The following is a 22,737-nucleotide window of genomic DNA, read 5'->3' as shown; positions in this document are numbered from 1 at the left end:
GTCCAGGGCTCTCCAACCTTTTTTCTTCTGAGAGCTACTTTTACAAAATGAAAATGGCCAAGAGCTACTTATTTTTATTCATTTTCATAGTTTATTTCAACCCAAACAAACTGAATAAGCTTGTTTTGTCCTTTCATCATATTGGAGCTATTTTGACAAAAAGAAAGGAGAGGTAAGCTTTTTGTGTTTCATTGATATGACTGGCAACATTTAAATTGTACTTTATTTACAAACACGTGTGGTCAATGTCTTTGCTATTGTGTGGTCATTAGAGGCATAATGTCTGAATTGAACTGTTAGAAAAATACTAAGAGTTGGTGCAAATATTCTTCGACCCTTTAGTGAGCCACTCAAAATCAGCTGGCGAGTTATTGGTAGCTCCCCAGCTACAGTTTACACGTTCAAGCTGAATAACATTTGTACTCACATTCTGCCAATAGCTCCATTTGTCACTCTCTGTGTGAGCACCACAGGAAGTACGGGCGGAAGTGAAACGTTGTGCTGCAGCGTGCTGGTGTGTGGCGAGCGTCTCGTTGCTCCATCGCCTGCCTCGTCTTCAAGTGTGAGCTCTTCTGTTGGAAGCTGCTTGCACGAAGGGACGCTGATTTCAAGTGAACTGAAGAGGGAAGCAGATACAACAAGTCAGCACACTTGACGGTGTGAGTGTGTATGTGAATGTGTGTGTGTGTGTCGACATGACAAGAGCAACTGTGACCCAACTTCTCATCCTCATGATCATCCTCGTCATCAGCTGCCTACCAGAATTCTTCACCATAAACAGAGGTGAGGGATAGTTTGTTCATGTAGAGTATATATGTGTGTATGTGTGTGTGTGTATAGAATGTGTGTGAAGCCTTTGTGTGGCCTTACACAGGAAGGGCTTCATGCTTTCTCACACACTGGTCTGACAGTTGAGGATTTGACTCACAGTGTATCCTGTTGTGCCATCCTGTAGCTGAGTCTTTCCAAAACATACAGTTGGCTCTGGAACCAAAAATGGTTCCACTTGTCAGAGTAAAATGCTTTAACTCTCTTTTATTGATCGTCCAGTAGCAGGCACACATTTGTCTTGGTAAAGAGATTTTTGATTGATGTCTGTTGTGTTCTTTGTCATTCATTTTCAGTGGCTAGAGATTAACTATAACACTTCTTTTTAAATCCTTTTCTTTCACTTAAAAACAAATCATTTAAAAATGGTAACCTGGTACGGACGCCTCCCTGGGGAGGTGTTCAGGGCAAGTCCGACCGGTAGAAGGCCTCAGGGAAGACCCAGGACATGTTGGAGAGACTATGTTTCCCAACTGGCCTGGGTACGCCTCGGGACCCGCCAGGAGGAGCTGGACGAAGTGGCCATGGAGAGGAAAATCTGGGCCTCCCTGCTTAGGCTGTTGCCCCCGCGACCCGATCTCGGATAAGCGGTAGAAGATGGTGGAACCTGGTACATGTTAAACACAGGAATAGAAACAAATTATCAGTAATTGCTGAGACATGCACATGGGTAGGATTAAATAAGCTTGCTTCTTCTGACTCTTTTTCAGACATTTTGAAAAGTACAGTATGTACTTCAATGTAACCTTCTAAGGAAAGTTTGAAATAAACTATCATTACCAGTAATTGCAGAAAAACAAAAATAAAATACAGTCACCCCTCGCCATGTCACGGTTAGAATTTTGTGGATTCACTCTATCACGGTTTTTATATATTAATAAATCGTGCTGTTTCTTGGTTGAATACGGCATATTATTAGTTAAGACATCTGCATAATAAAGAAATGTTACATATGTTTTTGCCTAAATTAAGCATTTTCCAGCATAAAAATGGTTTAATTAACCAAAATGCAAACGTCAGGCATTGCAAAGATGCATTCAAAGACGTTGATGAATTGTAGTATTCTACACTGGTCACAAGGTGCATGCGCATGCGTGTCTTGTGTGTGATGGAAGTAATAAAAACACAGGCTACTTTTGCGGCCATTACCCACGCAAAGGTGAAACTCAACTCTGAACCACCAATATCACTTCCTGTTTGCCTCTCTTTTGTCCCTTCGGGAACACATTTATACCAACACACACAAGCACAAGTCTTATTTATGTCTTAAATGGATTATTTACTCTTACTTTGTCTACTATTGAGTCTACTTGGTGGGACTACTGAGGGACTACTGTAAATCAGAAAATAACAAAATTGCATACAGCAGAAAAAGATACTGTATAAATAGCTATAATTACAAATATGAATGCATTATATTTGCTATATATTGTTTGCACCATTCTAAAAGGAGCTGGAAATGTCAAACATAATGTAGAAAATTCTAAATGGTACATATGAATAATTTGGGACATGAAACATTTTGTTGGACTGTAAAAAAATAAAAAGTACATACAAATATATTTCAAAGTAATTCTTTTTCATTACACAACTTAGCAAAGTGTTTTGTGACTTTCTCGTCAAACTCTTACAAATGATCAGTATTTATTCACAGTGAGTGTTGAATGATTTTGATTGCCGCTATAAAGACTCATCCAAAAGAAAAACTTTACTGCAGACTTATCCAACTTTTATCTTAGTTTAAAAAAACACAGTTTCCACCTTGCGCAGCCTTGACAAGCCAAATTGTTCTCTTTGCTCTTGGTCATGTGTTCGCCCACAGTGGTATCTCCGCTTGTGTTTTTCTTGTCAGAGACTTTGACGCCCTGCTCTCAGTTGTTTACTTGAAAGTCTTAATGCCTCATTTCCCACCCACATTTTCTGTGTCAAAAGTGACGCTGGTCTGTTTGCCCCACGTGCTGTGCGAACAAGACAATTTGATGAGGAAGACGGAGAACAGGAGGAGCGGTGATGCCGAGGTTAGACGGAAGAGGCCATGTGACCATCCCCACTTCACAGTGGATGAAAAATGGTGCGAGGAGAGAGATGTTGACGGCAACCCTACATCAAAGCCCAGGGGAGTTGAGGACACCAACACAAGTTGGTACATGTGTGAAACACAAGGAAATGCGGCCCAATTACAAAGCAACAACTCACACTCAGGTACTGATGTTTATGTGCTACCCTTTAAGCGTGATAATATGAATTATTTTTAATTATTTATATTAATTATTCAACCATTTACAAGTTGATTGTCTAAATAACATACATTTTAATTATATTTACTGTATATTTATTTAGAATATTGTATGTGATATTTCTTTTAAACAAAACATTCTAGCTGTCCCATTAAAAAACCTTTACAGTATTTATTTTTTTGAATTTATTATGTGATAAATTGGCCGAGTGGTTAGCATGTTGGCCACACACTCAGGAGATCGGGAAGACCTGGGTTCGAATCTCCGCTTGGGCATTTCTGTGTGGAGTTTGCATGTTCTCTGCGTGGGTTTTCTCTGGGCACTACGGTTTCCTCCCACATTCCAAAAACATGCATGTGAGGTTAATTGGCGACTCTAAATTGTCCATAGGTATGAATGTGAGAGTGAATGATTGTTTGTCGATTTGTGCAGGGATCGCAGGGATTTGCTGGAGACCAGTCCAGGGTGTACCCCGCCTCTCGCCCAAAGTCAGCTGGGATAGGCTCCAGCATATGCCCGCGACCCTAATGAGGAGAAGCGGCATAGAAAATGGATGGGTGGGATGGGTTCCCAAATTTTTTACAGTCACATACTCCGCCAGGCATTTGATCTGAAGCCATGTACCCCATACTCCTGCACACTTCAAAAATATAAACCTTTTTGTCTTAATTAACTTGAGGTATTGAACATAATTAATTGGTTAATTAATTAATTAATTAATTTTATAGTACTTTCGGGTCAAAAATGTGTATTTTTCATGAGCACCTTTTGATAGTTTCCCATGAGCACTGATAAATAGATAAGTTATCTTTTATTCCAGTGTGATGTTGGCATCCTTCCATTTGAATGGGTTGAATTTGAGTTTCATTTTTTTGTCCACTCACGATGGCTATGGTTTAAGTCTGCATAATCACTTAACACCAAATTGTAGGGGAAAGTTCAACAATCATAATAAAGCAGTATTCAAAGTACAACAATATATACAATCTATGACAAAGCCTCATTTTCAGTGGAATCCCCACTCACAGCGACAGGTTTTCACCGCCGTGCAGGGATTGGAAAACCAATATAAATGAAATCTTCAAGATGAAACACTTTTAATGCACAAAACAATCATCAAACTCAACAAACAAAATGTTTTTTTTTCATATATAACGCACAAAATTTCATGCAATTTAGGAGTGAGCAATTTACTGCAAACAACCATTAAACTGAAATAGGCTGTTCATCAGGTAGTCAAAAGTTGAAGACCATGGCTAAAAAATTTTAACCATTCTTGTTAATCGCTTCAAACATTAGTTTGGGCATGCTTGATGCCAGTGTTTCCAGGAGGCTAGTGGGATCGTTGCTCCAGATGAAGATGGCTTCATGAAGAGCATCCACTGTCTGGAACTGATGTCCATTTATGTAATCCAGCACCAAATGTTCTCAATTGGATTTCGATCAGGGGAACACAAAAGATGGTCCAGTATGGCGGCAGCGGCTCAAGAGGTAGAGCAGGTTGTCCAGAAATCGAAATGTTGGTGGTTCGATCCTCGTTCCCTCCTAAAAGTCGCTGTTGTTGTGTCACCCACTTTGTCTCCAGTGCTGTTTGGTGGTCGAAGAGGCCGTAGGCACGAATTGGCCACATTTCCGTCAGACTACACCAGGGCAGCTGTGTTTACAGATGTACACTAGATTACCACCACCAGTGTGTGACTCAGGAGTGAATTAATAATGGGTTCACTTCATTGTGAAGCACTTTGGGTGCCTTCAAAAGCGCTATAAAATCTAATCCATTATTATTATTATAAGATCCAGCAGTGCAAAATGTAAAAAATGTTCAACTGGTCTTCAAATTTTGAACAGGAATGTATTAATTAGATATATAAATTATGTCAAAATGTATAATTCATATATTTAATATATAAGTAGGTATAATTTTATATGAGTGTGAATGGTTGTTTGTGTATACTGTATGTGCTTTTTTTTTTTTTTTTGCAATTGACTGGCGACCAGTCCAGAGTGTACCCCGCCTCTCACCCAAAGACAGCTGTGATAGGCTCCAGCATACCCACGCATAGTGAGGACAAGCGGTAGAGAAGATGGACAGATGGTATAATTTTATAATTAATGATTATTATAAAATCAAATAAAAAAGAATGTCATTTATAAATAAATCTCTTTTATAATCTTCAGTGTTTATTTTTTCAAATTTTTAGCTTGCAATAATAATGTATATATAATTTATTATGTCTGAATAATTACATATAATTTAATGATTATTGTTGTAATTGTTTTAGATGATTACATACATTTATTGATTATAAATATTTTTTTTATACTTTACCAACTAACTATACTCTTTTTCATTCTTGACTTTAACCACTGTTATTATCCAGAAAGACTGAGCCATCACTATTGTTACTATCGTAAAGGACTACTTGCTCTCCAAACTCCTGCTTTCCCATCCTACCATCCATTAAAACACTTCTCTATTTCCAGCCGTTCTCACTGAGATGACGGTGGAGCTTCAACTGGGAGACGCTAAGTTCCTGAAACACACCTTATATGGTCGCAGCAATAGCACCAACCTACAACTTCACTCACCTGAGGGGGAGGCGGGCGAAAGGAGAGATGATGATGGTCACAGAGGGGCATCTTATTGCTGTCTGACCGTCCCGCCGACTCCTGGGACATCCAGTCACATCACTTGTTTCCTTAGGCTATCCAATCACACCATTTCTATTACAAGAGCCACGGGGAAGTTTCAAGAAGGTTTGTGGGGGAATGGAATTTCAGACCAGCCAAAACATTAGATACAGCACTTTTATGGGGTTATACAAGATTGTACCTATTACAGCTCAATCTTGTTATTTGTCTCTGGCCCAGATGAGTGGGGTGGTGTGTTCAGGGTCCTCTGGTTGGTTCTGCTGTGTGTGATGTTGCTGAGTTTGACCTCAGCTTTCCTTAGACATATAAACCAAAAAGGAGGCTGCAGCAGTAAGACACACACACACATTTATATTAAGTTCAGTGAACACAAAAGCAAACTGCATGGAATTTAACTGAAAGTGTTTCCTCTCTGTCAGAGAAGTCCAAGGTGTGTCCACTTGGTTATGGCTTCACTGGGCAGGAGTTGAAAGGTGAGTATACTGTTTACTATGGGCTATTGAGCCAAATATTTACGTACAAAAAAGTCTGAGAAAGACGAGTCAAGTACATTCTCAACTGTTTTATAAATGCAAAACAACACATGACACCAAACCCCTTCTCACGCGTGTGTGTCTTTTGATTAGACGGGCGAAAAGACACCGAGATCAACATTCTAAAAGGTAGCTTCCGTCATATTTTATATTCAAATGTGTGTGGATTCACAGTGAGATGACTTTGATTGTTAATTTCAATGTTTATAGGGAGAAATCTTCATACTTATGAGTCTTGCCCAATGCGGTCAGGTCAGTGGAAAAGAACCCACAGACAATTTGGGAGTAAAATTGTGTTCACTGGTATTTTTTCATGACAGGACTATCACCTATTGAAGAGGTTGAAGCTGATGGTAGGAAATCAGAGCAACATATTTTCTGAATCTTAGTTTCATGCATGTTTACAGTCTTCTTGTCTCAATTTCAGATGATGTGGTGGAAAGTGTACTGGATGGAAAGGTGGACCAATATGTCACTGCATGGTAAACCAACATCAATATAAAAATAACACTGTTTGACATGGCTGAGAATTACTTATTTGACCTTGTAGTATTACTTGATAATGTCTAAATTATTGTTTGTGTTAATATTAAATTAGTATTATAATTTACACTTCTTTCCCGCTTAATTGGAAACGAGCGTTAAGTTTCCGTGCGAGTTCGTTCCGATGTACACGTGTGTTAAGAGAGAGGCTTAACTCTCTTATTATCTACTCATATTAGCATAATCATTCCCTAAGTGCAAACGATATGCCAAGTCCAGAATCAAGTGTAACCGGCCAAAAGCCAAGCAAGAAAATGCTACATTATTTAATCGAATCTTAAAACAAAAACAACCATCCATTTTCTATGCTGCTTATCCTCATTTGAGTCGCGGGGTATGCTGGAGCCTATAGTAGACATCAACTACTACTACAGTCAGTGGCGGTTCTGGCTTGAATGACGCCCTGGGTGGACCGAAGCTCTGGCGCCCCCAACGCCACCTCCCCCTCTTTACAAGACATTTTTTTTTACATTTAAAATGATATGTTCTAAGTTATACATTTCCAAAACGCCTACAAACTTAATAACCAACTTAATAAACAAAAACAACACAAATAGAATGGACAATTATTTTTTGCAGTGCCCAATCCTTTTGCGTACAACCACTCCCAGCCCCCCTTCTCCCCACCTCAACACACTTCAACTTTTTCCAACTACAGAAAGGTGCTTATTTCACAAGCTCAAGCTCCCCTTAAACTGCATTTGACTTAAATCCACATTTACACAATGAAAACCCTGAGTCAAGAAAACAAATGAACATCAGTTAGTCTACAGCCAACAACTAACGTTATCTTATTTGATCTGTTTGGATTCCATAATGTGGTGTACATAAAGTGATGCTATGGATCCATACCTTTATCTTTTCCTCGTTTCTCCTCTCCTTCTTTCTAAATTGTGCACCTGATGGCTTTGAGTTTGTCTTTTCCATGTTTGGTAACACAAAATAACAGCACCTTTATCATCATCTCCCACCGTCCCAACTAGCAGTCAAGGCTAAACCAACTCATATCGACTCACAATTCCCTCCTTTTTATTTCACATTTTCGTTGTGAAACAACATGTTTGAGACTCTTGGTCTGCGATATAATTCATACAATATAATATTAACAATCAAATATATGTCATTTTTGAGCAATTACTGCTGTAATTTAAAATTTTTACCTTGTAATTAACCTGAGGCTGAAGCCCAGCGGCACCCGTCCCCTAGCTACTCCTTTGGTTTCATCACGTGGTGGACGCGAGTATCACGCCTGTAGAGGGCGCCCATTTGCCACACATATGCGCAGACTTGATGAGGATAAAATGAGCGCTGAGCATGAGTAAATAGGATTTTTTTTTCTTTCCCATAGCTAGAACCGCCACTGACTATAGTTGTATGTATACTATAGTTACATATGCAACATGACTCAAATTCATCCATATTCTATGCTTCACTAGTGTCACGGATATGCTGGAGCCTATCCCAACTGACTTTGGGGGAGAGGCGGGGTACACCCTAGACTGGTCGCCAGCCAATCCCTGTGATCCCTGCACAAATAGACAAACAATCATTCACTCTCACATTCATACCTACCTATGGACAATTTAGAGTCGCCAATTAACCTAACATGCATGTTTTTGGAATGTGGGAGGAAACCCACGCAGAAAACATGCAAACTCCACACAGAAATGCCCATGCGGAGAGTCGAACCCAGGTCTTCCCGATCTTCTGAGTGTGTGGCCAACATGCTAACTAGTGTTAACCAAAAAGCCCCCAAAACAACCGTTATTAGACTTTTAGCACAAAAATAAAAACTATATAATTTTTTAAAAATTGGGGGAAAAAATGGTCGAATTGTACAATAGAAATAACACTAATTTCATAATAATTTAATTTTAATTTAAAATGACATATTTAATAAAGTGATTTACTGTATATAAATTTCATTATATAAAAAGCATGATAAAAAGGGGTTATTGTATACTGGATGGTGGCTATTCACGTTTCTAACAGGTAAATTTGTGTTGTGCACATAAACTGAAATAAATACATAAAAAGATAAGAACACTAGTCCGCTAAAAACGTGCAAGTTTTCCATATCTGTGCAAAGATAATTAGAACAGCACTCAACAACACTCTATATCAACTGTTACGATCCTATTAGCAGGGTGTCAAACAAACATTAATACACAGTATTTCATCTCCTTCCCACAGCTAATCTTCATCACCGTCCAACAGTGTGTCTCCCTCAGAGATGAGCCAAACTGCTGATGGACAGAAGTCAACTTTAGGAACATCACCTTCCAGAAAACACCAAAATGTGAAAGTAAAAAAAAAAAGACATATCTGGGACACAAATAAGGATTAAAGCGTCTTCATTTTCAACAAGAAACAGTCTTTGGGACTTCAGTCAGACAGCAGCTGTTCGTAGTAAATGAATATATTGTTCACACATAACAAATCACGTTGCATGTGTAGTTACAGTATGTTGTGGGCAGGACAGTTTAAGTTTCAATGCTTGTAAAGGAATAAATGCCTGTTCTGTTGGTATTAGAATAACATTGAGTAAAATGCGCACATGTACTGTAGGAGATACATATTCACCGGTTTCTTCAAGCCGTTGCTGCCGGTGTAGTATCAATTGTCTTGTAATTTAAGACGGATACTGGCATTATAGTATTTCTTTTGTGTCAAACAATAACTCAGGGTTAGGGTTGGAGTAAGGTTAGATAGGGTTAGGGTAAGAGTGCAAAGACTGCCTAATATACTGTATTTATATATAAATGTAAACAGCAACAATTTTTGGTTAAGTTTTTGGAAAGAACATTCTGTAGCTCATCACACACCTATAAATATACGTGACAAACACATTTCAGAGACGCAACAAGAAAGCTAAGTGGGAAATGGAACTGTAATGGAACTCTTAGCTTTATATTATACACATAAATAACTAAAATGTCATGTAGTTTGAAGCACTTAATGTGGAGGCAAAAGTATCTTTTCTGTACAATGCATACATAAGGCAAGTGGATGAGCAGGTCGCGCACGTGTGTGTGTGTGTGTGTGTTAGTGCTGCACATGTGCTTCTGCTGTTTCTGTGCAGGTGCTGCAGCGCTGGCTCTCAATGTGGGCGACCTGCAGGATGGGCAGCAGGAGCAGAAATGCATTCTGGATGTAGTTGGTACTGTTGGTGCCCTGTGGATAAGATGACCCAAAAGCTTCAGCATCCTCACATGAGTAAACATTTTTAAATCACACTAAAATTTTATGCATATTACTCAGTGAAATACTAGAGATTTTCATTTAAATATTACCTCTAAAATTGTATCATTTGAAATTGGGCTTTTAGGAGGCAAAAGCTTAAAGTTGAAACTTGTGGAACTCAACAATTCTTCTTTGTAGATCTTTAGTGAGTTCCTTGGACTTTCCCATTGTTCTGAGTATGGGTCAATCCAATGGGGGCTGTCAAATAAATTATTTTATGCAGCCAAAGAGAAACTACCAAGTCAATCCTGATCATTAAGGAGAAGTTAATGTTAAGCCTTGTTAAATTAAGACATTCTGGAAACTTCAGCACTACTTAAAAAAAAGAGAAAAGATTTAGGCGAATGTATGTATCTACAAATTTAATTTTGACCCTGTTTATTAGAAAAAAAATGAAAAATAAATTCAAACTTGTCCACCCAATTCTTGCTTATAAAAAGATGTTTGTTGTATGTCATTCCACCCTGGAAAAATAATGGTTCAAATAAATCAGCGAGAGCCCTAAATTAATACGACATTTTGTTGCAGCCTCCTTTAACCTTTAGTCGCTGAGAGGGTAGAAATGGGTCCCTTGTGTTTGTGACGTGCATTTTACAGAGATGCTGAGATCCAAAATGCGCTTTGGTGGATTTAATTACACCAGCACTCAGCTTTCACAGCGATCAGACAGTACAGTCGCCCCTCGCCAATCCCGGCCTCACTTTATTGCGTTTTTTCAAAAATGTATTGATTAATAAATGATCGCTCTTTCGTGGCTGACTATGGCCTATTATTAGTTTTTAAAAAATGCATCTGGCAAATTTTACATATACTTCACCTAAATGAAGCATTTTCAAGCATAAAAATGGCCACATGAACTAAAATATAAATACAGTATAAGGCATTAAAAGATAGCGATGAACTGTAGTATTCTACACTGGTCACTAGGGGTCACTAGTAACACACACCAGACTTGATGGCTGGAACACAGGCACAATAATAACATAATAATAATCATCATAATCATAATTCTAATAAAAACACGGGTTACTGTTGTGGCCTTAATCCAGCTAAAACTAAACTCTGAACACCCGACGTCCCTTCCTGTCCACACGTCCGTAACACATTTAAAGTTGTATTCATGTCTTAAATGGCTTATTTTTTCTGATTATATCTACTTACATTGGGTAGTACATGTCTAAAGGTGACTATAGTGGTTTTATTTCATGTCTGGAGTGCTCTAAAAATGTCATATGTAGAACCTATTTAGAAGGTCATAAACAGGTTTTCCATACTCTAATTATGGAAATATTTGATTTATAAATAGGGAATCGTACTTCCTGGAAATTCACTTAACACGGTCTGGTCTGGAACCAATTAACCTTGTTAAACAAAAGATTACCGTAAATGAAATAATGAGTTCTGAATGGCAAACAGATGTTATGGATATGATAAGTATGACAAGGCATGATATACCATGCTATAGCAGTCACCAAAAGTACACCTCTCTCCACCTCACAGACACAGGTAAGTGCATGTCCTTTATCACTTCCGTACACGCACGCAGACACACACCCACATGATGAGTGTATATAAACGACATAAACCGTAAAAAAGACCAGCATTAACAAGTGGTGTTCACAAAAGTACAATGTGAGAAGAAGACGAAAGTACACTGGATGTATGGCGAAGTAAGCTTAGTCTGAACACAAATCACCTTCTAAATAACCAGTGGACCGTATTTGACCTGACTAACTCCACTGTAATGCAGTAGATTTCAAAATCTGTTTAATTTAGTGAATTTGCAGTGTTATTATCATGTTTATTACACTAATACATCAGTATAATAGTGCTCACTGAGAAAAATCTGGCTAGCGCTAATAAATAAATAAATAAATCACATAAACTAATATGAACTCGCTAATTTTGCCCAGCCTCCATATATGTGCATGCGTGTCTGTTTTCCTCATCTCTCGCCTCCAAACATGCAGGAAAAGAGTTCACTCTGTGCATTGGTTCAGCACCTAGAGGCTTCATAGAACAACAGAGAACAGAGTGAGACCTCTTGTCAGTCATAGTCGCTTTGACTCTGTGTGGGAGACGGGGCCGCTAGCATACACACACACTGCAAAAAAAGTGGAGCCTCACGAGGAGCAAGGTAAGGTAGTAGAAATTAGGAGGGAAAAAGATGCTTGCCAAGCCAAACGCCACAGCCCCCTTGAGGGAATATTAATGAGCAATGTGAGCCCATCAACACGGACGAGCCAGTAAGCTAAATTTATTCCAAAGTGGCAACAACATAAAAGGCAACAAAACGAACTTGCCCACCTCAAACATATCCACCAGGCCCAGAAAAAAATACACATTGAGATGCAGAGCCTTTGTCATGACAGCCAACACTCACTGAGACATTTGGCCGGCAAAGTAAATATAAATGGGACAGCGCAAAATGGTGTGTGTTCAGAGAAAGTCAGAAAGAAATCCTGCTCTTTATTGCAGTTGAAAAAGCCTGCATTTCAAGAAATGCTGCAAATGTTTGAGAGTGCGAATTGCCTGTGAGAGAGCAGATGCCACACACAACAATTTCCCAACTTCACAAAGTGAAAGATGACATATTAAAGGAAATATTGCATTATTATGATATCTTATTATTATTAAACATGATCAAAACAGTGGCTTATTTGGTCTCAAAAATGTTAACAATAATATCGTTTAGCGTCAATTATTTGGTTTTGTGCATTATTTTGAAACTCGCTTAAAGTTAAAGTTAAAGTTTGTTCGTCCAGACAATTTTTTCATTGTACTTTTCTGAAAATTAATGTTAAAATCTCATCTCGTCTCGTGGACCCAATCTCGTGCTCGTCTTGTGAGTTGGGTGTCTTGTGACACCATTACTACCTACTGTAAGTAACCAAATTTGGTTCTACAACGTGAAAAATAACAAAACAGCACACCTTTGATACAGTTCTGGCATTAACAAGTCTCTTATCTTCCCTCTTTTCCCCTCAAATGGTAATGGTTATCGCCACATCTAGCATTACCTGCCATCTCATTATGTTCATGTATGAAAGAGCGAGTGGAGTTACATGTCTGTGGCGCATGTCTCACCTCCAGCAGCACACTGTCCACCATTGGATTGAGCTCCTCTGCTTTCCTCTGACACTGGCAATGACAATGACAACAGAGGGTGTGATTTCACCACCGCTTAATTCCTTCATTTTCTATTTTCAACTATGGCTCACACTTACCCCGACGAGAAGCAGCGTGTCAGAGAACTTTTTGGCCAAACACTCCACTTCTTTACACATGGCGCATGTCAACCTGCAAGGACAGCGTAAGTCTGTGCAGGCCTTGCACAACCAATGCACACACACACCTGGCGAGGATATGTGATTGATCCCTGGCTAGTTTCTCTTGTTCTTGCCCGTGGAGGATGAGCTCTGCCACCTTGTGGAGCTGTTCAATACTGCGGGCTGTCACTTCAGCCAGGCTGCCTACTGATGACAAGTAGACAGACTGCGGAGCATACACAAAAAGACAGGCATTGATTGTATTATATTAGATGATGACACTTGATGATGATGCGATTTATGACACTGTTTCAACCTCACCTCCACAAATTTAAGCCCACCCTCTTCCTGCCTCTCCTCCTCCTCCTGTGTTGCCTCATCTCCCCTCCTCTCCTCTCCAACCTCTTCTCCCAACGAGACCTCCCCTCCTGGTTGGTCCTGTGTTTCCTTGCCAACCGTCTCCGTAGTGACGGGCTGCTCCACCTTGCTCACCCAATCGTGGGCACTCATCCGAGCCTGACGATGCATAATTAGCAGCTGTCAGATATATTCTAATCATATGCAGCTGTACCATTATATGGATTCCATACAGTTACAATTGGATACAACAGCACTACTGAGTGAATAATGCCACATTTGAGATTACATTATGATTTCCGTTTAGGAAAATTCTGCCATTTTATGTCCTTCTGTTACCTTATTAAGCTTGTCAGGTGTAGCAGCAACATGAAGCTCAAAGAGCAACTCAGTGAGAACACTCAGAAACTCTTCATCAACTTCTACAAGAATAACACACACACACACACACACACACACACACATTTAAATGTTGTTTTCCATCTTGTGACAAATTAATTATTATCAATGAAATCAGTGAAATCAAAATACAGCTCATCAGATATCTCCAGCAGGCGTTTTCAAAGTGTGGCTCAGTGATCCTCCCCTCAGAGAACATAATACAGTTGGGGCCTCCCCTGCCTAAAAAAACTGATTTTCTGGAGCATATTTTCGTGAGTTGTCTGCTAACCCTAACTCTGAAGTGAAATACTATTGAGTACATCATAATATGTTTTCATGTATGTATGAGCTGCGATAACATCTGCAACAGCTTAAAACAATTTCCAAGTTTAGTTTATTAACTCAATTTGTCACATTTAAACACGACTAATCAGTATGTGTGATTCTCAAAACAGAAAAAAGTGGAAATGATTCAGAGTTTTCCGTTACAAGTAATTGATCGTGGCGTCTCGCAACTACAAAATAAAAGCGGCCACACCTTAAAAATCTTTTTTTTTTTACTTGAAAACAATGTTAGGTAATATATTGTATGAATGGATATACTTTATATGTTATATAGATACATATATAGATTATTATTTACGCACATATAGGCCATACATTTTGAAAACAATTTAAAATATCATAAAACTGTTTCGCTGCGTTTTATTTTGATAAGCATGTACCGGAATTGCCCATCTGCCGTGTCGGCACTTGCTAATATGTGACCAGAAAAATGTATGCGTCGTGTTTACGTTCACTTTGTTCCTTATTATTGTGCATATAAAAAATAGTCTGTAAAATGTGACAAGTCAATTGACGACAGCTTGTCACATGCGAAGCCTATCTATGCCAGCGTGTGTGATCGCTCATGTTTCGATCTGATTCCACTTTCTGCCGTCATTTACCCATTTTGCGCTGCCTCTTTGGCGGCAGCTAGCTACATCATGGGCGAGCTAGGAGTGGCTATCACGTTTCTACCAACTTACTTTTTAAAGTGTCACTTAACAATCTTGCTCTCTTGTTATCATTATCATACTTATGGCTTGTCTTCAAAACACTAGATGTGTGTCTAAGTTGTTCAGCAAACACGTAGTGTGTCCGGCTTTAGACAGTGATGCTGTCACGGTGGTCTCCAACAGGTAGCTCATATGCTAGCAGTAACTCACCAGCTGATTTTGAGTAGTTCATCAAAGAACATTTGCTTCACCTTTTATTAGTTTTATAAGTGTTCTATTCAAACATGACACCTGTATTTAATGACAAATGAGCACACTGAGAGGAGATGTGCTTTTTAAATAAAGTACAATTAAATGTTGGCAGCCACATAAAATAGCTCACCTCTCCTTTTTTTGTCAGTAGATTTAATAATGCTGCAAGTTGGACACACCTGTTCTATCATAACCCTGGACTCTCAATTTATACTCTTAATACAGGACAGATTTCTATAACAAAAATATTTAAATCATTTTATTTTGTAAATTGTGTTATTTTGAACTAAAAAATATCTTATTAAACAATTCATTTCCCATGTATTAGTTTTACTCTAAAACAGGCATCAAATTAAGTTTAGGCTTGTGTCAAATAGTACAAAATGTTGTACTGTTGTACTAGTCATATAGTACTATTCGACTAAATAGGTAAGGTAATGTCAATGTTGTGCCTCTTTGAAGGTACAGTATCAGAGGGGATATTCCTCCTGTGTGAAATGGTTTTCCACTATGCCAGGACCAGAGTGTGAAGCTTAAGCCCAGACTGTCACTTCTCCAATACTGTTGTGTTGAAAGCAGTTGTTGCCGTCTGACACAATAATAATGTGATTATTGTCGTTATTGTCGATAGTTGTGGTTACAGTTAAAGTTGTTTTATTGTTTTTAACTTCTTTTTACACTTGCATGACAGTTAAAATTGCTACTGTTTGTTAAAACATTTTTTTAAACATAATTTCAAGGATGTATAATGGTGACAGATGGCATAAATTATTTTATTCCATTATATTATATTGGAAAAACTACTTTTGAATCTGAACAAAGAGCATCTCAGATTCATTTGTTTTCAATTTGTGAAAAAAAAGTGTTTCCCTTACCCTTTGCCTGCTCTCTTTTCCCCTCCTCCTCTTCCTCTCCTTCCCTCTGCACAAAGACGTCCTTGATGAAAATCAGCTCCTTCTTCATCTCCTCCTGCTCCTCTTCCCCAAGGGAGGAGAGGAAAGCTTGAACCTGTGAACGACACTCGGCTTTATCTCTCAAGACACACCGACAAAATGTTGTTTTTGTCACTCTCATGCAGGACTGACCTTGGCCTCGCTCTCGTTGGACAGGATCTCCAGGGCCTCCAGGTGGGACAAGCCCTGGTAGTCATCAAAAAGAATCCCGTAATGAGCTGTAGGTGCGCTGATGGGCTGGTTGCTCAGACGTGCTCGCTCCTTCTCCTTGGCTTCCTTCAGCATCTAAAAAAACAAGACAAAGGGGGCGCCATAATGGTGTTGTTTAACCTCTGTATGTATGTTTACGTTCCATGAATGTGTGCAACAGACTTAACTTGCCTGACTCAGAGATGCGGTCTTCTGCATCAGGGTCTTCGTCTTTTTGAAACCTGGATCACTCTCAGCCAGCACAGTCATGGTCTTCTTTCCAATGAATTCCAAAGCATCAAGACCACCACTGATCACAGATTTACCCTGGGGAGTAAAACAGTTACAAACATACATATTACAAAACAAGAATATTTTTGCCAGTTAAAGATTAAAATGTTCGGTTTAGAAAAACAAAACAATTTGATGAAACAAGGGCAAGGTGTATTTGGCTAAAAATAGATCTCAAATTGTTGTCCCTGAATATAGTACTTTAACAATAATATCTTTTTAAATGATACACAATTTCATGGTCATGGTTTATTTGTTCCAGATGTGCTTAAGAGCTTACATTAAAGAATATCGCATATGTAATATCACTCCAAAAAGGAGTAGGAAGAAGCAGAGCTTATTTAATATTTTGATCCTTCTCCATGTCTCAGCAATTACTGATAGTTTGTTCACTTCCTGTGTTGAAATATTACTATTTTCTCATCGGGAGAGAACAGAATAGAGAATGTGAAACAATAGATACATAGCTTGTGCAGTGCTGAAGGAAAGGAAGAAGAAAAAAAAAACAAAATGAGTAAACATATTTGTAAATGTAGCACATTGAAATTTAAATTGCATCACAAATAAAATGCATTATTTATTATTACGTTATAAATTAAATTATTGAATAAGAATGAATGAAGAAATAAATAGAAAGTAAAAGAAATAAAAATGAAGTAATATGATTAAAGATAAATAAGTAAATAAATAAAAACTGACAGAAACATTGTATAATAAAAATAAATAAATGCAGGCTATAAACTAAGCAATATCTTATTGATAAATTAATGGACTCTATTGCTTGATATTGTTGACATTTCTATACATGCTAGAGGTGTTTAAATAAATAACTGATAATTTATTGAAAGATATAATGTTTCTATTGTATTATATAAAATATAACTGATTACATGCTAATTTGCAGATGAAAATAGTACAATGCAATAATAGTACAATAGTACAATGCAAGTCACAAACTGCACATAACTGTAAGAAATAAATGAAATGCCTTATCCAAGACCTTGTTGTGTTATGTGAGCAGTTTTCAACCCCCCTGGGGGAACTTCGATACATTCTTTTGGTGATATTATCCCTGAGATTTTAGTGATGCACTGTTACCTTAGGTCCCAAAACGGTTCCTCTGATAAAAGCATAACAAAAATTTTATGTATAAATACGATTTTCACTTTCACTGCAATAAAATCTTTTCAACACCTTCAGAACTTAACTAACCATAGTTTTTTTGGTACAAGAACCCCTGATTTTGTTTTCAATGGAAGAAACACAATATATGCAAGAGTTATAAAAATGGGGTGCAAAGTGGAACATTCACATATCTAAAACCTGTTTTTGCTTTATTTTAAAAGGTAGAAGATCTATTAGGTATTCATGGAAAAAACATTATACACTGAACAGAAATATAAACGCAACATTTTTGTTTTTGCTCCATTTTTCATGAGCTGAAATAAAGATCTATAACTTACTGTACACAAAAGGCCTTGCTCTCTCAAATATTGTTCACAAATCTGTGCAAATCTGTGTTAGTGAGCATTCATAATCTATCCACCTCACAGTTGTGGCATATCAAGCTGCTGATGAGACAGCATGATTATTGCACACGGGTGCCTTAGGTCTGTCACAATAAAAGGCAACTCCAAAATGTGCTGTTTAACTGTATTGGGGGTTGTCCGGAGGGGTTCAAAAACCAGTCGGTATCTGCTGTGACCACCATTTGCCTCAAATACCATATACACAGGCCCAGAGCATCCCAAACATGCTCAATGGGCGACGTGTCGGCTGAGTATGCTGGGATGTTTTCAGCTTCCGGGAATTGTGTGCAGATCCTTGCAACATGGGGCCGTGCATTATCATGCGGCAACATGAGGTGATGCTTGTGGGTGAATGACACAACTATAGGCCTCAGGCTCTCATCACAGCATCTCTGTGCATTGAAAATGCCATCAATGCTGTAAAATAAACCTGTGTTGTGGATGGAGTGGCACATGGTGGCAGTGGGGTTATGGTATGGACATGCAAATTTTCTTGATGGCATTTTGAAGATAGCCAGCATGTTTGGGATAGTCTGGATCAGCATATATGGTATTTGAGGCAAATGGTGGTCCCCCAATCCAGTTAAATTGCACATTTTGGAGTGGCCTTTTACTGTGGCCAGCCTTAGGCACACCTGTGCAATAATCATGCTGTCTCATCAGCATCTTGATATGCCACACCTGTGAGGTGGATAGATTATGACTCATGAGTGATGAATGCTCACTAAAACAGATCTAAAAAGATTCGTAAACAACATTTGAGAGAGATAGGCCTTTTGTGTACATAGAAAAAGTTTTAGATCTTCTAGATCTGAATTCAGCTCATGACAAATGGGAGCAAAAACAAGTGTTGCGTTTATATTTTTGTTGAGGGTTAAATATCAAGAATATGCTATTAAAATTTGAGTCAATGGTACCAAATTGGTCCCGAGAGCAAAGAGTATAGGCATAAATGCAAATCTCCTATTTAAAAACACCTTGCAATAAAGGGGATACAAACAATAAATCCTGGCCAACAAATTTTCTATGCTCTAACTACAAAAATATTGCGTTTATTAATACTACTTTGCAGAAAATCACTTATCACAGTCAAGTCTGGGATTAATTAACCGCGATAAATGGCAGAGGTCTGCCACATATTATGGATTGGTATTTTAAAAAATATTTTTACAATATTATTATGTGGATTCTGACCAAAATTTAAGGGGAAATTCCCCACTATAATAAAATTCACACAGGAAAAACAGAAGACAGGAGGTTTCACACAAACAAACAGGAAATGCGCTAAGAAGTGTCCTCACCGTGTTCTGCACAACATTGGAGATGGCGGAGAAGACGCCCCTGTTGGTGACGGTGGTGATGGCTTCTTCAGATTCGGCCAGCTCAACGCTTTCACCTCCTGGCTTATCCTCCCATGTGTCCTCCTCTCTTTCTCTGGCCTCCTCTCCCACGGAGGTCCTGTGGAGACGCAGAGCCTCTCCTGCCTTCACCTTGACAGAGGTCAGACTGTGACCTGTATGCACAGGAAGAGAGGAACATGAAGATCTGCAGATGGATGGATGTGTATGGTGGGATGGTGGAGAGGAGACATACCCACTGTAGAGGTAGCGCTGCTCAGGAGAGATTTGCCCCATGAGCCCCAACCTCCCCAAACTTTCTCCTGCTGTGATTTCACACACAATAACACATTTACATACACTACGTACAGTATAGCTTTATTTGAACGCTTGATGTTGATGGACTAACCTCCACTTCATCCTCCTCCACTGCATCTGCTTCCAGGCTCACTGGTTGGTCACATTCGGTCAGCTGACCCTTAGACTCTTTCCATGGACTCTCAGAAGACATTGGACTCTCATTGACATCCTCTGAAGTCTGCAGCAAGCTCTCAAGGGTCTGAGGAGGCTGCAGGTGTTCTGATGATGCTGTGACGTTTTCTGGGACATCATGGCTGCAGCTGAGATCACAGTGTGGGGGACGTTCAGGTGCTGCATCACAGGGGGCGGACTCGGCCATGGTGGTCTGGAGGGGGAGACATAACAGTATATGTTTTAAGTCTAAATTAGTAAACAGCACAAAATATAATGTTGAAAGACATTTTCCAAACAAGGACTTGGCTTTTTCTGAAAAGTACCCAATTGCAAATGGGTGTAAAAGAGCCATTTTGGAACTGTAACGGAAGGTTGAGCAGAGCAAAAATAGTTCCAAGAAGTGGATGAATGTTCCAAACTCACAGCAGCTGCGAGCTTTGTCGCTGCACATGAGATCGTAAGGAGGGGGAAGCTGTTCCCTTGCTATATTGTGTTTTTCCATTAATGAATTAATTAATTATTGCTGTTTTGTGGTAGATTATGGTCTATCATTAGTAAAAATTTATTCAAATACAACTGATATGTAGTATTCTGGTCTCTAGGTGGCTGTAATGTCACATTACATTACCTTACCTTGCATTCAATGTAGCCAGCCATGGATACAGAGTGAAAACGTTCTCCCATTCTGTGTGGAAGTGGTATGTTTTTGGCTTCTTATTTTGTCTTTCTTCCCCACTCTGTTTGAAACACTTTCTTAAGTTTAGACAAAATAAAAGGTTTTCTATGCTCTAACTACAAAAATATTCAATTTATTAACACTGAATCCTATACTGCAAAAATTCATTTATCGCGGTCGGGTCTGGAACCAATTATGGTAACCGCTTTAAACGAGTTCCGACTGTACACACCTTTTCCAGTTTTCTGCAAGATGCCTTGCTACTGAAGCGGTAACTAAGTTTTGTTTGTGCAACCAAAAGGTTTATATGTGTTTGTTTTCAGTTCAGCTTTACGTATGTGTTAAAGGATACAAATCCCAAAAATATGACTAATACTTCATATGCATATTTCAGTTGGTTTTAAAAGACTGACATGTTCAAAGTGAAAAAATATGACTTTATAATATTTTGTACAGCAATTTTTGGGAAGCTGACATTTTTGTGTGCTGATGACCTCAAGTTTAAATCTGAAACTCTGGAAAAAACAATGCATGAAAATCAATGTTGCTGCCAATCACTGAGCCATTTCAGGACCTGTTACACAATACCTATACACCTATCGACCTAGACACTTGCACAATTCAAAATGTCTGAAAAGGAGTAGGTAGAAGAATAGATTTTAGGGTGTTAACAAATTAACTCGTACAAAGTGGAAAAAATAGGAATATATTATGTTTATAAAACAGTTTTTTGGTAAGCGGGCAAATTTTTGTTGTCTGGGTCAAATGCGAGAGTTTTTAAAGACCTCTAATTAATTGTTGTGCGTGCCAGAAGTGATACTAATATGACTCAATGAAGCTATGCGCAAGTACACATTACAAGTCAGAAGAGTCACATCGCCATCTCCTGGTTACTTGTAGTAGATATTGTTGACAAGACCTCATCCTTTTGTTGACAGTCATGAAACATATTTACGTTGGCGACGTCTTCTCAACCAAAGTGAACCACATGACGGAGAAAAAATGTACACAACTCTTGTGCATAATATATATATTTATTGCTACATAAACAAATTTCTCTGTATGGCATAAGTAAGCGCGTTTTCAGTGTGTCTGTAAAACTTACCATTATCATTCAACATAATTTTAACTAGTGTAGCAGCAGGACAACTTTAAACAATAGTAAAAACAACAACAGAGTGAGTCCTCGTTTGCAGACGATTATCACCGCACTGATTTGACGAGTCACACAACAGTGGCCTTAACTGCTTCAAACCTCTTCGTTGCGTAAATGAGTGATTTTTTTAGAGGACTTTGTGTTGTTTTTTTTTGTGAAATGACGATGGTGCAACTCACCAATTTGGTACCAGCCGGCGTCGCCTCTTCCGCTCCGCCACGTCGGCAGGCCAGTCACCGTCCGACCCGAAGAGTAACACAACTGTCAAGATGACTCTCCGTTCCTCTTTGTTCTAATCGCGTCCTGACCAAATTTTGGGAGTACTGGTACGACTCTATATTCACTTCCGTAGTATGCCCTGCGCGGGTTTGGTCGCCATGATGGTAAGCAGACTCCAGCAACATTGCGAAACCAAATAACTATTATTATTTTGTATGTTGATTGTTAAGCGTTGGTAACGCTGTAAAGAAGGAAAAAGTCAAAGAAGAAAACGGGTTCTTTCATACTGCTGCACCAAATATTGGTAAATACATATGCTGTTATGCACCTAGTCCCGCCCAGCTCTCTTGCTTACCATCATGGCGGACTTTCTGCGCAGTGGCGTACTACACTCTGTTCCATTCATTTGTGGTGGACTACACAATTCTAGTGAATTCTAGTGTCCTTCGAAGTGAATATCACTGAAGACTAACAACTGTCAAGATGAATCCCACCACTCGAAGAGAGCGAAGCAGAGATCTCAGCTTCTGGGTTACAGTTTTGAATGCGTGAAGACCACAGCGGCATTCATTTTTTAATCTTCACAAATATCGTGTTTGAAATGGAGAAACTTTTTTGAT

General features: G+C 38.8%; 3 protein-coding genes across 5 annotated transcripts in view; 1 reads left to right on the top strand and 2 right to left on the bottom strand.

Moving 5' to 3' along the window:
* Positions 1-8,029, bottom strand: part of klhl5 (kelch-like family member 5) — a 54,775-nt gene extending 46,746 nt beyond the window's left edge. The window contains exons 1-5 of one of the 2 annotated variants that reach the window (XM_054779236.1): positions 7,954-8,029; positions 5,899-6,039; positions 5,655-5,789; positions 1,202-1,435; positions 428-616 (exon numbers count right to left, since the gene is read on the bottom strand). In XM_054779236.1, the coding sequence (XP_054635211.1) occupies positions 428-429 (2 nt within the window). In that variant the 5' untranslated portion in view covers positions 430-616; positions 1,202-1,435; positions 5,655-5,789; positions 5,899-6,039; positions 7,954-8,029. Of the gene's footprint in view, positions 1-427; positions 617-720; positions 740-1,201; positions 1,436-5,654; positions 5,790-5,898; positions 6,040-7,953 lie in introns of those variants that run through there. The other variant, XM_054779237.1, reaches the window with a different exon arrangement.
* LOC129182761 (uncharacterized) lies at positions 524-10,797 on the top strand. 2 transcript variants are annotated; one of them, XM_054779240.1, is made up of 10 exons: positions 524-783; positions 2,761-3,030; positions 5,550-5,822; positions 5,937-6,047; positions 6,137-6,190; positions 6,344-6,379; positions 6,461-6,502; positions 6,571-6,603; positions 6,678-6,732; positions 9,011-10,797. In XM_054779240.1, the coding sequence occupies exons 1-10, from the start codon at positions 696-698 to the stop codon at positions 9,138-9,140; spliced, it is 1,092 nt and encodes a 363-aa protein (XP_054635215.1). In that variant the 5' UTR covers positions 524-695; the 3' UTR covers positions 9,141-10,797. The 2 variants fall into 2 exon arrangements, with proteins under 2 accessions (XP_054635215.1, XP_054635216.1); XM_054779241.1 differs by having other exon boundaries at positions 8,987-10,797.
* On the bottom strand, positions 9,131-22,209 carry fam114a1 (family with sequence similarity 114 member A1). The gene is made up of 13 exons (XM_054779239.1): positions 22,078-22,209; positions 20,002-20,277; positions 19,849-19,918; positions 19,557-19,768; positions 16,628-16,762; positions 16,379-16,531; positions 16,169-16,301; positions 14,002-14,084; positions 13,627-13,821; positions 13,392-13,531; positions 13,264-13,336; positions 13,124-13,177; positions 9,131-9,967 (listed from the first exon to the last, which is right to left on the bottom strand). The coding sequence occupies exons 2-13, from the start codon at positions 20,269-20,271 to the stop codon at positions 9,839-9,841; spliced, it is 1,647 nt and encodes a 548-aa protein (XP_054635214.1). The 5' UTR covers positions 20,272-20,277; positions 22,078-22,209; the 3' UTR covers positions 9,131-9,838.
* Between the last annotated feature and the right edge of the window lie 528 nt (positions 22,210-22,737).

The sequence above is a fragment of the Dunckerocampus dactyliophorus genome, chromosome 6, assembly GCF_027744805.1.
Source record: "Dunckerocampus dactyliophorus isolate RoL2022-P2 chromosome 6, RoL_Ddac_1.1, whole genome shotgun sequence".
Taxonomy (NCBI): Eukaryota; Metazoa; Chordata; class Actinopteri; order Syngnathiformes; family Syngnathidae; genus Dunckerocampus; species Dunckerocampus dactyliophorus.
Note: the sequence above shows the minus strand (reverse complement) of the source record. Positions and strands in the feature narration are given on the sequence as shown.

What these genes read in the sequence shown, in the direction of transcription:
- LOC129182761 (XM_054779240.1), top strand. Translation starts at nt 696, where the DNA reads ATGACAAGAGCAACTGTGACCCAACTTCTCATCCTCATGATCATCCTC. An exon ending in ATTCTTCACCATAAACAGAG is followed by an intron (nt 784 to 2,760) that starts GTGAGGGATAGT and finishes CTGTGTCAAAAG; the next exon opens with TGACGCTGGTCTGTTTGCCC. An exon ending in GTCTTGCCCAATGCGGTCAG is followed by an intron (nt 6,503 to 6,570) that starts GTCAGTGGAAAA and finishes TTTTCATGACAG; the next exon opens with GACTATCACCTATTGAAGAG.
- fam114a1 (XM_054779239.1), bottom strand. Translation starts at nt 20,271, where the DNA reads ATGGCCGAGTCCGCCCCCTGTGATGCAGCACCTGAACGTCCCCCACAC. An exon ending in CAGCGCTACCTCTACAGTGG is followed by an intron (nt 19,769 to 19,848) that starts GTATGTCTCCTC and finishes CTGTGCATACAG; the next exon opens with GTCACAGTCTGACCTCTGTC. An exon ending in TGGACAGTGTGCTGCTGGAG is followed by an intron (nt 9,968 to 13,123) that starts GTGAGACATGCG and finishes TCTTATCCACAG; the next exon opens with GGCACCAACAGTACCAACTA.